At 42.2% G+C, this 17,307-nt stretch overlaps 1 protein-coding gene across 3 annotated transcripts in view; it reads left to right on the forward strand.

Annotated features, from left to right (window-relative positions):
* The window catches only part of bach2b (BTB and CNC homology 1, basic leucine zipper transcription factor 2b), a 192,751-nt gene that overhangs the window by 133,497 nt on the left and 41,947 nt on the right, over nucleotides 1-17,307 (forward strand). For all 3 annotated transcript variants that reach the window (XM_041804601.1, XM_041804602.1, XM_041804603.1), the window contains one exon: nucleotides 525-779. In XM_041804601.1, the coding sequence (XP_041660535.1) occupies nucleotides 537-779 (243 nt within the window). In that variant the 5' untranslated portion in view covers nucleotides 525-536. The remainder of the gene's footprint in view (nucleotides 1-524; nucleotides 780-17,307) is intronic.

Consider the following 17,307-nt stretch of genomic DNA (forward strand, 5'->3'; position numbering starts at 1 on the left):
GCATACCTTTACAGTGAATCCTGCTGAGATTAGAAACACATGTGGACTTCTACGACCAAACATGCAGCTGTCTGTACTCACTTGTCTTGCTTGCATTGTGTAAATAAAGGTTGATTTGTATGTTTCTATGTATTGATGTGATGTTTTGAGCTTTGGTGCATGCTGTGAAGTGGAAATGGAATGCACTTATGAAGCTCCTTCTAGTTTTCTGACCTCTCAATCATGTCACTGACCCAGTTTACACCAACAAACAAGCTGATGCCAGAGTCTTTGGGAGTCTGGTATCTCACCCAGATCAGTGTGTTGTTATTCATGTCTAGATGTTTCAGCGGTTGAGCATTTGTTCTTCAGGTTTTAAATATTAAAGGGATTTTAAGGACATGAGAAGCAGTCAGTCAGTTCTGTTTGTGTTGAATCATGAGTCCGGCTGCAGCAGACTGTTGGGGCTGATGTCAGCCCTACGGTATGCCGCTCTCTGCTCGTCTGTAAGCTGACCCCCTCCTCTGTTGTGTTTCTATTTCCAGGGCGTGAGCGGTATGTCCGTGGATGAGAAGCCTGAAGCCCCCATGTATGTGTATGAGTCGACGGTTCATTGTACCAATATCCTCCTCTGCCTGAACGACCAGCGGAAGCAGGATATCCTCTGCGATGTGACCATCCTGGTGGAGGGCAAGGAGTTCCGCGGGCACCGGGCCGTGCTGGCCGCCTGCAGCGAGTACTTCCTGCAGGCGCTGGTGGGTCAGGCGGAGAATGGCCTGGTTGTCAGCCTTCCGGAGGAGGTACGTCCATTTAGCACGATGTTTACCCGACAGTTTTCTTCTACAGAGTGGAAATGTCCCCAACTTTGAGACAATGTGGCTCTTAAACTCCCCACTGACCAGGAAGAATCTCAGCACCCTTTTCTAGCACCCAAGGCCACACATGTCGTTTTCACAAATGCACTCCTCAACAATTTCTGGCTGCCCTAAAATCTTCCTGGGATGCTTTTTCAGATGTTTCCCTCCCAGCCTGAAGTTTTGTCTGTCATAGAAAGGAGGTGGGAGGTCTCAGGAGGCAAGATACTGAGTGCTCACACTGTACAAGTAAAGTCAAGATGGACTAAGATCAATGTCAGTTAAGTTTCCTTTAAAAATGTCTCAAAAATGAGGTTGAAATCAGATGTATCGTCTCATTTGCATGGTTAAAACAGCCACAAGCAGCAAGATGCTCTTAGCATTTCACTTAAATAGCAAACACAACTAACAGCTAAATAATTAAAACAAATATTTGTTAGGAGTACCCATTACTAGCCTAAATTGCATCCCTCTTTGCCACTGCAGACAGGAAGTACTTTGAATAATGGCACAAATAGATCCAATATAAAATGGACTTTTTGTAAATATGTGAATATTTTGAAGACTTTTTGTCACAGAACTCTTTTTTTTCACTTTATGATCCCCAGGAGATGACAGAACAAGTTTGTGCAATTTTCTTTTCTTTTGTCATTTTAGTCCCACAACTTTTTGGGAAATTTTTGAGACATTACTAAAGCACACATTTCCTAAAAGTCCAGACTGACCTGAAATTAAGGATGTTTAGAGCTTGTCTATGCACCACAGGATTGATTTTTAACAAACTTTTTAGGACAAGAAGTCCAGGCATTACTAAAGGGTTAAAAAAGAGCATCAGGCTCAGAGGGTTAAACGGCAAACTAGCAGGCAACTGTGGTGCCTCACAGCTGTAATTTGCAGAAGGGGGAATCTGAGAGCGGCTGTCTGCAGTCAGACTGCTCTTGAATGGGGCGTAGTTATCTGGCCTGTCCCCCTTAAACTGCATGATAACACCTAATCAGACTGAAAGTTGGCCAGACTCCAAACTAGTCATGTGACTCAAAATTTTTGTCTGCACTGGCTTAACACTACAACTGCCAATGGATAAAATTTACCCAAGGCTGTTCTTTAATTGTATTTAAACTGATGTGTATGTGTTCAAGGATTTTCCTCATTATCTCAGGAGAAACTTGTTAAAGCATTACTAAGCCTTGTTTTGCAGAAATCTTAAGGAAGGGCCAAAAAATACTCGCCATCACAGGAAAACCTAAAAGATAATGCACAGATGTATCGATGTCGAACTAGAGATTGCCACCACTCTATGATCCACTTGAAACCACTTTGAGACTTACATATGGAGCCTGGCCCACCAGTTGAGAACCACTTGTCAAAGCTATGTAATTTAAAACCAGCCTACAGGTTGTTTAAAGGAATATGTGCCGAAAACTTGACATGGGAATGAAAACACTGATTTTCTAGTACAAAAACATGACATTTGCAGTGATTACTAGCTCATCTATGGAGTCATCCTTAGTTTTTCCCAGGAGCATCCATCCCTCTGCCACCGTCTGCTCCCTCCATATGATATCATCACTTCATTATTAGTCCTCTGACTCGACTTTTGAATTATTTGCCTTTTTCCCATCATGAGAGAGGATGACGGTTCAACACTGTTTTAATTTGACGTGTGGTTCGCTGGAGGATAAAAACTCAGTGAGAGGTGTGAGAAAGTGCATTATTGAGTCTAAGGGCTGTGATTGCCAATTAGCACCTGTCAGCTGCGTCGCCACCACCGCCACTGTCAACTGCAGGTAGCATTTCCAGATTAACGCCACCTCAGGCTCAGCTCATCAGGTTCAGTAACACCTCTCTCCCGCTCACCTCAGCTCCCACACTGTCACTTTCACCATGGAAGTGTCCCTCTGACGTATTGATGTCACATATGTGAACATACATGTGCGGCTGTGAAAAGTGGGGCACATCCCACATGTGCTGCTGCGACGGCGGCTCCTCGCTGGGCCGGCGTGCATTAATAAAGCCTCGGCTGTCAAACGCTCGCTGAAAGAGAAGTTAGCGTCAGATTGTCGTCTTATGTAAAATGAGAATCAGCGGCTTTTAACTCAAAGAGCGACTGCGGGGATGCTCAGGCTGCTTCCTTTCATTCACCCAGTGTGTGAGTGAATAATGCATGAGCTGCTGTGTGTTTCAGGTGTGAGATGGAGGGTGGAAGTAACGTCTTTCAATGACTCGCTCTTTAATGTGCCACAGACAGATTTACTCCCACTGAGAATCTCACTGAGCCTTCATCTCTTTGTCCAACACATTACATGTAAGGTAGTCTTCAGGCTCATCTGTGCACCCTTTCTGTATAAAATAGATCTGTGCGTTTTAAACCGTATAACCACTATACTCACACGAGTCGTGGGATGGATGTCATAAAATCCATCTCCTAGAGGGCGCCGTCTCACATGGGCCTTCACGTCTCCTTTGCTGCCATTTGACAGTCAGTTGCAGTCTGATGTTTGCCCAGCTGTTCTGTTGTTTTCCATCAGTGTGCTGTCATATAAAGGATATGCACTGAAGTCACTTTTGGTGCACAACACACCTGCTCAGCAAACAGACTAGCTAAACATTTTTAGACACTACTGCCTTAATAGGGAAACAGAAGGAAACAGATTCATAACTCTCTTAGATATCTGGACAGGGATAGGGATTTGGAAGAGATATCTGGACTTGACAGAAACAAGGCCCCCATAACTGTAAGGGACAATGATTAAATAATTGTAAAAATGGTGAAAATTGGAAAGAATGGGTTAAAAGTGGCAAAAGTCTACGGAAAAAAATTAGTGGAAATGGTTACAGAGAGCCAAACATGGGTAAGAAGGGGCAAAAATGGGTTAAGAATTGAAAAAAATTGGTGGAAAAATGGTGAAAAGTGGTTAAAAGGCAAAAATTGGCTAATCATGTCAAAAATGGGCAAAAAATTGCTTTCAAAAATATGTGGTTGAAGTAGTGAAAAGGTTAAAAAGTAACAAAAGTACAGTAAAGATAGCAATAAAGGGTCAATTGTGAAAAAATGGATGGAAACAGTGATGAAAAGGGTTTAAAAAGTGGAATAAGTTATTAGAAAATCAGATCCCAATTAGAGGCATGATTAACCTTCAACGCAGATGGATACGCCCATTTCCATGTTTCTCACTCCATCTTGCAAAGCTCCCATCTGAACCGTTTGGTTCAGATGGGAGCTGGTATCGGTGCATCTTGGTGGCAGCTATGACATCCCGTGTTTTGTTGCTCTGATTGGCCCGTAAAGATGTGACAGACAGAACGTTCATCCAATCACCTTCCAAGTTTTTTTTCTTAGGCTCTGCCCTTTCCCAAATGCTGTCTGGAAGGTAACCTTGGCGTGTCAGGTTTAGGCATGATGTCATCTACAAAAAACCTATACAGTGATTTGCAAAAAGGAACATCCTTATTGTTATCAATGCAAAGTTCAAAAGCCAGCATCTGTGATGGGGGTGTATCAGTGCCAGTAGCATGGGTCACTTGCACTTTTGTGAAGGCATCATTAATCCTTAGAGGTACATACAGGTTTTGAGGAATATATTCCATCCAGGGATGGCCCTGCTTATTTCAACAAGTCAGAGCTAAGCCATGTTGCATGAGCCTGCATGAGTTACAACAGCATGGCTTCACAATAAAAGAATGTGGCTGCAAGACTAGCTTACATGCAGTCCAGACCTGTCTCCTCTTGAAAATGTATGAGGCATTATGGAGTGCAAAATATGAGAATGGAAACCCCACACTTTCAATGTTCAAGCAAGAATGGGAGAGAATTCCACTTTCTGTGCTTCCATAATTAGAGTCTTCAGTCCTCAGACACTCAGTGTTGTTGGAATAAAATGTGATGTAACACAGTGGGAAGGTGGTACCTTTCCAACATTTTGAATCCATCAAATTCAGAATGTGTATACATTTTTTGAAAGTGTGTTAGTTTGAACATAAATATCTTGTCTTTGTGCTGTTTAGTTGAGTAAAGGTTACAAATAATTTGCAATCCCTGCATTCAGTTTTATTCACATTTTACACAATGTCCTAACTTTTTTGGAATCAGGTTTTGTATTAGAGTAACAACAGATTCCATAAGAAGCACTTATTACATGGTCCCTTGTAGCAGTGTTTCTCTATTTCAGGTGGAATAGCCCTTTAAATGCCATTCTTCTGCCCTGTTTAGCAGGTGCTCCGTCTCTCTCTGTCTAGACAGCCACATCCTGATGTGTCCAGTCAAGTTTTTTTAATGTCCCCTGTCAGCAGTTTGCTTTACGGTCAATGACTGGGGCCTGCTGACGCATCCCTGCCCCCTGGAGTCAGAGCCACATCTTCTCTTGTGATGATGATGATGATGATGAAGGGGGTGGGGTGGGTCCGCTCGGTGAAGCAGCCTGAAGCTGTGCTCTGTTCGCAGCCCTTCACTGATACTCGAGTGTCTGCCTGCAGTCGCGGAGAGTTCTCCTCCTGCAGCACCTTCATCAAACAAAGGGGGAAGATGAGGAAGACCTCTGCTGCATTGAGGGCGGCAGAGTGATGGTGCAGATGAAATGTGAAACAAAGACCACCTCCCCCCACCACCTCATCGCTCCTCTCTCGTGGCCTGGCTACCCTCGCAGTGGCCGGGGCCGGCGCTGCAGAGTGACATCATCTATATCTAATGTGATTGTGGGCCCTGCGGAGGAGCAGCCGGCTGCATCAGGGGGCTTTGTTGGCCATCACATCATGGGAACAAAACAATCCTGCTTTATCCGAGCAGCGCTGTCCTCCGGGTCCGCTGGCAGGGGAGGGAAGAGGGGAGCTGACGTCGGTGTTGGATGATGGAGGCTTCACACAGTGTTCCTCTGCTTCATATTTCTTCTGAGTGGAAGAACAAAGAGGGATTCATAAGAAGCTGCCTCCAATCTGAAGAGCTTCAGGGAGAGCCCTCCACTGGAGAGGAGCAGACATCACTGTCACATATAGACTCGTCCTTTTGTTGTGGAGGAAAATCATGCAGTAACATAGCCTTACTGCCATGACTGTGGCAGCTAGTTTAACCCAATCCATCAATCTTTAACTCAGCTTTATTATCACAGTACATTGACTGCATATCTATATGGACAGCATGCCTCTTTCTCCTTCAGTTGTACAAAAGCGAAGCCAAAATACCCATATTGTTGACATAATGTGCTGGTGATGTAATTTGAAGTTGAGATGTGCAGAGGGAGGTAATCAATCAGAACTTTACCTTAAAATGTGGTGCATAAACTATGTTTTTGATACCTGTTTTTTCATCTTAAAAGTTGGCGGCGGCTTATACAACAGGGCGACTTTTATATATCTGTATAAAGTCATTGTAAATAGCAAGCAGCCACTTCAGCTTCACAGCTCAGAATGTTTTGGAACACAAACCACACAGGCTGGAGCTGGTGCCACTTTTTAACTGCTTTTCCCCTTTGCCAGATCATAATCATTCATTTAAAGGAAACAGGAAGATGTAAATAAACTGTTTGAAGCGCTGGTTTGACTGAGAACACTCTTCAGTAAGGACAGTAGGTGATGAACAGAGGAGGGCAGAACAACTTTGGGGCTATGAGTCTGTCTCCTCACGGTAGGCTCAGTGCTCAACTACCGTATTATATCTAGTAGATGTGTAGATTCCATTCTCTTCCAACAGATGTTACCAAAACAGAAACACAGATACATATAAACTGCATGTTGTAGACTTTGCCAGGTGAAATTCTAATAATCACACAGGAGGATAGTTTAAACCTTTTTCTCCTTTGGGAGATTTAAAAAGTATTGGGACTTATATACCGGATTTATGGTATATGCAGAGTAAAGTCATGCTACAGTTATAGCTTAGTAAGTGTATTTAATTGGCAGAGTATACAAGCATGACTTAAGAATTTATTTATTGACTGTAAAATTTCTATCCCCACTACGGTAGGTTGCCCACTTTAAAGTTATTGTGTGCCGCCTTCCTGCTGACCTTGCTAACAAGTTTGCTAGCTGCTAACCAGTTATACATCCTTGTACGTTTTGCTACCTTGCAAAAGCAACAGATTGTCCAGATTCCATGTCTGACACCAGGCAGATCCCATCTTACAAAGCTCCAATCTAAAAGAGATTGTGCTCAGTCAGACAGGCCTATCAGCATCATTAGCGGAGAGCAAGGCAGTAGCCATGGGTGGGGTTTAGTTCTACTGCAAACCAGTAAACAATGGCAACCAGTGTAGTGATTAGCTTGGATGCAGCTATAGCATGAGGCCAGTTTTACCAAAACTGGACATTTCTTTATTAAAAGAAGAGCAAGAGTTGTCTTGGCAACTCGACCGGCTTCAACATACTTTTGTTTTACCAACTGGCTCTGATATTTAGCAACAGTACCAACTACCGTGCTGAGTTCACGCTGCAGCTATACATGCCTACCACATCATGTTTTGTTGCTCTGACTGGCCCATAATAAATGAGACGGATAGAACATTAGTCAGGTTCTATGCTTCCCAAACATAAACAGAAGAATGTAAGATGTATCCCATGACATGCATATGTGAACCAGTCCACATGGCATCTCAAGTTAGTTATTTCGCACATACCTGAAACTTTACCTTTTGCACCAAGTGAGATGTATGCCATACCTTTAGCTCAAAGTGATACCTGAATGCAGACAACAATGCAACTTCTGCTATGGTTATTTATGCTGTTCAACATCCAGGCAAAAGCCCTGCATAGAGTCAGGTTTCAGATGGCCTAGTGGTTAGGTTGTGCCCCATGTAGATGGGTAGCAGAGAGGCTGTGAAGCATGCTAAGAGCATGTAGTCCAATCTTGCATGACTAGGATGTGCACCTACAAGAGAAAATGAAGCTCTGCCCATTTTACCAATGTGTGGTGCACAGAAACTGGATTCATTATGGTTTCAGTCAGACGTTTTAAGTATCTGTTGCAATTTGATACTGGCATCATGTAGGAGGTTATACCTGTGACTTTGCAGCAAACTTTGCTCACACTATGCTGCCTTAACTGCAAGTAAATGTCAACACATTTGTTGATCTTTGTGTTGAGTTTAATACCAAAGAGATACTTTGCAGAGATGGGATACCTTGTACTAGTGTTGTCTTTACCCCATGTACATCATTTGATTACGTTGCTGAGTTAAAACTATAGTTTTTAATACAACTGCGGGAAAATCTACATTTCTAATGCTTTTCTATGAAGGTCAATGAGCTCGATGTCTGTGTAGCTGTAAGAAATGTCATTGGCTCATGGAATGAGGGGGCGGGCCTCAGTGATAGGTCAGCTGTAGCCTTGAAAAGTCAGATCAGTACTTTGTCCACCAAAGTCGCTAACAAAGCTGATATTGAAAAGTCTCAGAAATGTGATTAGCCTGTCAGATTGCTGGAGTTTTTGGTCTACGGCAAGGTGCTTTAAAAGTTTAATTCTTGTTCTCCTAAACAAGAAAAAAAACATGTTTTTTAACTATCACTGTAATTGAAAAAGACCTGAACTTTGACAAAACAAAATAAAAAGAAAGAGCAGTCACTGCATTACAAGTTGAGACATTGTGCAGGAATTTGCTCGCAGTTTTTGTTAGTCAACAAGAATTAACCAAATATTGGATGTCTAGGATTTTTAGGGGCCATCCTACTTGCATGTTCTCCTGTTAAAGACACTAACAGAGAGATATTTAGAGTCTGAGCCACACGACTGTACTTGTAAATGTCATTCCTAAATTGCTCCTCAAACCTTATTTGTTACAGTAATCAGATCAGCAAATAACTCAGTTGACTTGAGCGAATTAAATAACCATCCAGTGAGTAATTCCAGTGACTGGCCGCTGTATTGTCCACTTGTTTGCACATCTGACGTCCAGCGTGGGAAAGCTCTGATTGACTGCAGATCACGGTGAGGGCAGAGACGGGCTCCAGACTGATCAGTGCTTACATTTCTGTCCACTCTTATTTTTATATTATGGAAAAAAAGGTCTGTTACTGTGATTCAGCAGAGCCCTGCTGGTTTACAAACCACAAACCACCTCCTGTTTGTCAGCTCTTTCCTTAGTCATGAGCCAGGGAACGCTGCACATTCTTCATCCCCTAAGAAAAACAGACAAACGAGCACCCTGTTTTTAAAAAGGAGAGTGTGTCCTTCTGTGGTGTCGCTCTGAATTATTCCAACAAGACAAAAAGTTCTGCCTGTGGCCCTTAACGGCAGTAGGGTTCTGTGCGCCAATGGAGTTAAATCGATGAAGAGAACACTGTAACACTGTTAAGTCAGATTTCGTAATAAAGATCATGATCTTCCTAAATATTTACCTGATAATCAGTTTTAACCAGATTCTAAGGTTAAGTGGGAAACTGCCAACACAATCTGCTGCATCATACATATTATGCTACAAGGATATTCCTGCAAAATGCACTTTGAAAATGAAGAAAGACTGTCCAAACCAGGTTTATACTTCGCAATAGCAGCCATGAATGTAAGCAGTATGAGCTCTACATGCACGTGCATTGGTGTGTCTTCATCCTCTTCAATTTTACATTTGAAAACTCTGCAGTACAATTTTTATGCCAGTTCCCGGTCCCACGATCACATTTCCTGCTTGTTAGTGTACAGGAAACCACAGCAACTGAAACCGTGCATATGCGGGTGTCCTTATGTCCTTGTCCATGTCCTTATAGTCCTTGCCTTGTGCACTGGTGCACAGACATGTTGGAGTAGAAAAGGGCCTTCCTGAAACTGTTGCCACACAGTTGGAAGCATAGCATTGTCCAGAATGTCTCGGTATGATGAAGCACTGGTGATAAGGGGCCTTGTCTAAAGCCTGACAAGCAACCCCATACCATTACCCCTCCTTCACCAAACTTCACAATTGGCACGATGCAGTCACGCAGGTAACGCCAAACCCAGACCCATATGCCAAAACAGAGAAGCCACAGAGCAAGTTTCCACTGCTCCATGATGCAGTGTCGGTGTGCTCTACACCACCCCATCCAACATTTGGCATTGGTCTTGGTGATGTGAGGCTTGATGATGGTTCTCCTCCTGGAACTTTGTCCCATCTCCACACAGGGTCTCTAGAGTCTAGTCAGAGTGACCATCAGGTTCTAGGTCACCTCTTTTGCTTAGGGTCCTCCCCTCCAGTTGCTCAGTTTGCTTGGGCAACCAGCTCTTTGAAGAGTCCTGGTGTGCCACATTTGTTCTGTTTTAGACTAATGGAGGCCACTGGATCTTGGGAACCTTCAACCTGGATTGCAACAATCCTGTCTCTGAGCTCTGCAGGCAGTTCTTTTGACCTCATGGCTTGGTTTTTGCCTTTCTAAATCCTGTCCAATCAGTTTGATTCACCACAGGAGGACACCAATCAAGGTGTAAAAACATCTCAGCAAAGATCTGGGGAATGGGAGGAACCTGAGCTAAATTTCAAATGTTTTTATGCAAAGGGTGTGAATAGTTCAGTCAATGTGATATTTCAGTTTTTTTTATTTTTCATACATTTGCAAAGATTTCTACAATTCCGTTTTTACTTTGGCACGTTGGGTACTGAGTGAAGGGGGTCTGAATACTTTCTGAATGCACTGTGTGTTCTCTTGCGCTTCTACAAAGTCAAAACATACAGCGGACTGACAGATGGGGACACGTCATGCCATCAGTGTAAATGTCTCAGGGCATAATGATGACAGAGTTCCATCATGGCGTTCTTCCATCCTACAGACTCTTTTTCTTGTCCATTATTGCCTTCGATGTCAGCTTGATGGTAGAACATTGTACCTCAGGTCTTTTACGTCCTGGTCACAGAGGCGTAAATATCCCACCTTAAACTGGTCATTTAAAAGAGCTATTTTGAAACAGCAAACCCAGATGGATTAAAAGCTCATACAGTAGTTTAGGAGGTTTGATGAGTGACATCAGTCCACCGTCTCAGGTCAAACTGCTGATCTGAGTTCAACCTGCACAATACGGGCTAATCGGAGGGGAGCCACACTTTAGACGGGCCCCACACCGAGAGCCTCCTCGGGACACCATCACACAAACACAGCCTATTAGACAGATGGCAGGAGACGGGAGCCCGGGACTTCCTAAAGATGGGGGTTGGGTGGTTAGGAGATGAAAGAGGAGTGATGCGCAGCGGTGGAAGTGCTGGCACTAATACCCAGCCCCCCCGGAGCAGCAGGGGGTCTCTCTTTCTCTGCCAGCACAAGGACACATCTCATGTAGAAGCTGATGGAGAAGACACGGCGCCTTTGTGTGAGGACGGGCGGAGGAGCACCTTGAGCAGCCAGATTGTGGGGCTTGCAGCCTGCGGGGGGATCCACATGTTTATCATCTTTGTGTTTAACCTCCAAAAAGGAGACCGCGCTCTTTACGCAGACCTTAATCATGGGCTGAAAAAGCTGGAATAGATGAAGCAGGACACAACGAAATACACACATTTAAATACTAACAATAACGCAATGATTTCATTTATTTACAGTATGTCCAGAAATAAAGCATTGTCTTGTCGTTGAGGTGGGGTCATGTCCTCCTCAGTGTCTGCTCTGTACAGTAAGCAGCACAGAGAGAGGATTAGGACATACAGTATCTGATTTAATCCACCTTCAGGGGGGAGTTTTACTCAGCCACCTCACCCACAGCTCAGCAGACCCAGAGCTGAGGTTGTCACTGAACGCGGCATTTTTCCTTTAGATATCAGCTCTCTGCACCTTTTTAGTCATTTAACTTGTTCTAATGTTTGCAAACCTCACAATATAAACATTTAGAAAAATCAACAAGAATCTCTCAGTCAGGAAGCTGATATTTGTTACTTTGCTGGTTTAAATCTGACATCGCGATCATGATTGGTTGGCTGCAGGTGTGTCACAACTTCCTGTTTAAGATGTCCTGCCCTTTTTTTTTTTTTTCAAACTTTCTGATGATGACCCACAACTAAACTTTGCAAATAAATGTTTGGGTTTTTTTGCAAGTTAGATAGTGCAGGAGTATACCTTTCTCTTTTTTAGTAGACATAATTCCCTCCTATTAAACCTGTCTTAGGGAACAGATGAGCAAAGCATTTCAATCATCATTATATGACTGTGTTGAATGCACAATGACCATTTGACTGTTTTTAAAAAGATTTTTATTTTGTGCGTTTTGCCTTTATTCAGAGGTGAATCTGTATGACACAGGGAGATAGAAGGTAAGGAATGTAATGCAAGAAAGGAGCCAAAGGTCTGACTCAAATCTGCACTGCCTAGTAAGAAGAGTAGCTTTCTATTCTTGTGGCCTTACCTAATCACTAGGCCAGTAGGTCCAAGCCTTTAACCTGGGATCTTCCCACTTGTATCTAAGAGAAGCTGAGCCCTCCCAAGACCCATGCAGAATAAAGTGACACATTGCTGTCAAACTCTACATAAAATGTTATTGTTTCATGGTAAAACCCCCAAAAAGTAGGTCTACACTTGTTTTCTTATCTAAAGACCACTGTATAAGCCAGTGGTTCCTAACCTGGGGTCTGGGCATCCCAAAGAGGTTGTAGGACCCTGTCTGCTCTGATGTTGGCAAAATTAGATGTTCAATCACGATTAGAAACATAATGTATGACAGTGTATTAGTGCCACCCTAAAAGATAAGAAAATAAGATGATTTGTTGATTGGGAGGGGTAGACATTTAGAAATTATAAAGTCTGTTTCCATGACAAAAATCTCAGAATTTCTGAGTTTAAAAAATCATATATTTATGGAAGGGGAGGGGGAGGGGGTCAAGAGCTCAAAATTTAAAAAGTCCAAATTCTGATGTTAAAATCTCAAATATTTCAAAGATTTACAGAACTGTTAAGTCAAAATTTACAAGAAATCTAACAGGTAACACACAGACTAAAATGCATACTTCTCAAACTTTCTCTTATGTGCATGTACTTTTTTTTTTTTTTTTTTTAAAGTAGAAGAGACATTTTCTCTAGCTTCCAGGCTAAAAACCACCCCACAGGTACTGAAATGTGTGCATCAAGATGCTGAAGTGGAAAGCAGTGCATTTGTCAGGCAGGTGTGAGAGGAGATGTAAACAAGGAGAACAACAACACTGAAGAGGAACAAAACAAGTAGGAAATAAATGTGACAGATGATCCTACAAATCTAACGAAACGTGCATCTCTCTGCTAAAAAGAACTTGTGTGCATCATCTTTAAGCCTGATCCAGCCCCAGGGCCGCCGATTGAATATCCTGGTGCTATAACAGCTATAAGCTCTCTCTTTTTGTTTAACTTGTGATACTTGACTCGTGTCTGCAACACTTGGGAAAATTACTCTTAGCACCTTAAATAGCACTTTCAATCGTGCACTTTATTCAGCACAGTTTGCATAAATCTTGTTACTGCATGTTTGCACACTGGAAGTAGTGTCATTATTAGCAGTTTTGCAAACTCCAGCCTGTTTAAATTTGTCTTTTGGGCTCATGTTCATTAATGTACTCTGTCACTTTTTAATAAATAAATAAATAAATAAAAATAAAATAAATTGTATACATGCCAGGCCTGTAGATAACAGTGTGGCTTTATAATGAAACAACAAACATACACATACTCTTCCCTCTACTCAGCATGGAGGTGTGAACTTTCAAACAAGGCTGAGATTGTTGTCACATTAGGTAGGATTTTTTTCATACCCCACCCAGGTGAGATACTCTTTCCACCCCACTCCTCTCTGTCCTGCTGGTTTGCTTCCACATTAGTAACATCTGTCCATGCCTGAGCACACTAATATATATATATACACAGTCTGATTCAGTAGTAGCATTATAGGCATCATTACAACCATGGCGGAAACATTTGATCACGCTTCATGTGGACATCATCATTTTTGAGATGCCAACACTGACACTATTCCTGATTCCGCATCTGCTGTAAAGCTCTGAGGATAAAATATGTCCTGACCTGCCTCATTCTGCCATGCAATATAGTTTGTCTCTGCTCTTTGATAGTATTCATCATCAGAATGTTCAACAAACACACTCACGTATCACTACTCTAACTTTGAAATGTTTGACCCATAGTTACAGCAGGTGAGCTGTGCATTTGAAGTCTTACTGTTGATGAGGTAGTGTACCTCTACTTGAGTGCAAGTGCAGGATAATTTCAACTGCAAGAAGCTGCAGAAAAATGCTGCAACAATGGCATAAGAAGCTTTATTTTTAACATGAGACACAGGGCTAGAGGATATCTCTTATGTGTGCAGATGAAGATTGTATGCTAATAAAAAAAAAGCAATGAAAATAGCCTTGCAAATATAGCAACCCCACCTACATTTGGGTCCATGCTGCAGGTTTGCAAGTTTTTGGAAGACAGGAGACATTAAGAATGCTAACCCTGCAATCAGGCACTATTGCATTCACATGTACTGTGCCCAAGTGCACATGAATCGTGCAGGAGATCACTTCTGAAAGCACACTCGGGCACGGTGCCTCCATAGAGGATGTCTGCATTCACACTGACCAAATGGAACTGGGCGTTGTTTGATTCCAGGCCCAGATCTGCAATGTGACACCACCCTAATGTACAAATGTTTATGTAGAAGGACGATGACGTGGGTTGCTAGTCTGCAAATTTGAAGATGTCAACTATGAGTGAGCGGTATCAACAGAACTAGGGAGTCCACTTGTAACAGGCAGCTTACACTACAAAAAGATAGCAAGTATTTTAAAGTTTGCACTCTGGAACTTGTCTTTGCAACTTTTTTTTGTTTAAAAGTGTGTTATAGAAATGTACTGACCGTTCTTACACCTTTTACTCTCTGATATCAGCCATCGGTCTTGTATCATGCACATGCACAGTCTGTATTCGAGCCATGCCGACTGACGGGGTGAGGCGGTTTAAGCTTAAATGAGTGTGTGCGTTGGTCCGTCTGCATCCCTCTCTGCTGATAAACAGTAAAGCTGCAGGAGGAAAAGTGCTGAGCCTACCAGGGATCTATTTTCAGCTAGTATCAGCAGCTGCTGCCTGCAGGAGTGCATCTTTATGTGTGCCCTGCACCATATGTGATTACTCCACTGTTACTACCAGCACAGCAGCCTAATGAAGGAAAGAGATCGACAGAGAGGGGGGGGGGGGGTGTAGAGGGAGGAAAACCAGCGAGGAAGAACTAACATATAGGAAGCAGAGGAGGACAGGGAGGATACACAGACTGTTTCCTGGTCATTAGCTCACTGCCATGACGTCTGAGGCATTTCAGCTGTTAGCAGCACTTACTGCAGAAGTTAAAACAAAGAGGGAAATACATCAGTGTGACAGATTGGGGCGTTTTTAGGCTAAAGTAGCACTGCTCTTCGTCTGCAGGACAGCCGATACCATTACAGGGCAGGAAATTATGGGTAGTGGCCAATCATAGAGCCAGACAATCTGCATGACATTTTTAGGAAGTCTGCCAAATATCCGTTCATAAACAGGCTGAGCAATACTACACCGCCCTCCCTCCTCCCTCACTCACTACTGCTGCTGCTCTCATACATCGGCCTTTTCGCCCCCATAGAAGACACGGCTAATTTATGCAAATGTGCTCCAGCGAATTCCTGCATGTCATGCATGCTAATGGAGCCGTGGCTCGGCATGACAATGGAGAGCCTCCCCGCGCAGGAGAAAACACTCGGTCTCCATCTGAGGGGATGCCTTAACATCAGATGTGCTGAGCAACCTGACATTAACCTCTGAGCGCGCTGACAAACAATACACAGCCTGAGTCACAGAGCTAATGGAGACGAAGCAGAGTCGTACTGTACGCTGTCAGGATGATGCCATTGTTAGGTAATGCTTCAGTGCTGCAGAGATCACATCGAGTGTTCCGGGACAAAAGGCCGCTGCACATCAGATGAGCTCAAGGGCCAAAGACTTATGTAAAATAAAAATGACTGGAGGAGGTACAATGGATGATCAGGCAGCTTTTTTTAGTCTTATTATTAGACTGAAAATGTTTTATACTTCCTAATTACCCAGCTAAACATCTGATATGAGAAATCTCCTGTTGTATTGTTCCATTATACCAAACCTTAGGCTTTTACAAACATATGCAAACCCAGTTTGCACACTTTGTTAAAATTTGAATCACTTTTGAAACATGAATAGTAGCCTCTTACTTGTTTTTTCTCATGAAGCTAGCCGTTGTGCCGTCTTTGACTCCCTTACAGCGGCCTTTAGTGAGCCTGGAACCTGGGTGAATTTCAGGATTTTAAAGAGTTAACCCGATACTGATAAAATCTTTTATTCATTTTTTATCATTTATTCCTGTTAACCAGTGTAAATCTCGTCGACTAATACTATGACTAGAACTATTCGTCGACAGCCTTTTATTCCATGACAAAAACTAGACTAAAACTAACAAAAATAGATCTGTGATGACTAAAACTGACAAAAACTAAGTTTAGTTTTCGTCAAGATGACTTAAATTTAACTAAAATGTAATGTAGTTTTCGTTGGACATTCAAAATCCATGATATTTCTCCACTGTGAGTAAATCTGTCAAAAAAACAAGCAGCTGTATCTATTCTGCCTCTCAGCTGTAGAGTTAGGGGCCCCCGGTTTAGCAGTGTGCATAGAAAACACTACCATGACATGGTACCAGATTTAAATAAGAAAATAAATGCTTGGACTAAAAGTAAAGGCTAAAATGTGAGGACTTTTTATGGACTAAAATGCTTTGAGTTTTCATTGACTAAAACTAGACTACAACTACAAAGGGTAGAAATGGCTAAAATGTGACTAAAACTAAAATGCATTTCATTTAAAGCCTAAAACTGAAACTAAAATTAAAAAATAGCTGCCAAAATGAACACTGCTGCTAACTTGAATGCTAACCATCATATCTTTCCCTTTGTGAGAGTCAGTCAGCCAATGGCAGGCTGTCATGTTAGGCACATTGAATGGAGCATAATGTAGAGAAAGAAAGAGATTAGCCTTTGATGCAGCCCCCAGTGTTCTTCTTATTTTAATCATTAGCAGTAAAACTCACAATAATTAGCAGGAAACCAATCACTGAGAGGCTGTAGATTATAATTAGGGCTTAAATAATTTACTAGTATTTCACGCCACAGTCAGTCCAGAAAGTTTTCACTGGTATCAGATCAGAGTTGTGTCTTGAAACGTCTCTTTGAGTAACAAATACAAAGGTTTCTCGACCCACTCAAAAAATTGAATATTTGTAAGTTATTAAAAGAATTACTGCTGATTTAACAGGTAAATAATGACTATGTTATTTAAGTAAAAAATAATAAATAACTTCTGATTAAGCAGAAAATGAATGAGTAACTAATGTTACTTAATAAAGGTAATAATGAGCTTTAAGCTTGTGTTAATCATGGAAATAATGAGTCAACAACTGTTTGCTTAATAGGTAATAAAAGAGGAAGCAGCTGCTTGTTAATGAAGGACAAAAATGTGTAACTTTTTTTTATTTAATCAGGGGAATGATGAGCAACTATGCTTCAGTCAACAAGAAAAACAA

The sequence above is a fragment of the Cheilinus undulatus genome, linkage group 14 (genome assembly GCF_018320785.1).
Source record: "Cheilinus undulatus linkage group 14, ASM1832078v1, whole genome shotgun sequence".
NCBI classification, from domain to species: Eukaryota; Metazoa; Chordata; class Actinopteri; order Labriformes; family Labridae; genus Cheilinus; species Cheilinus undulatus.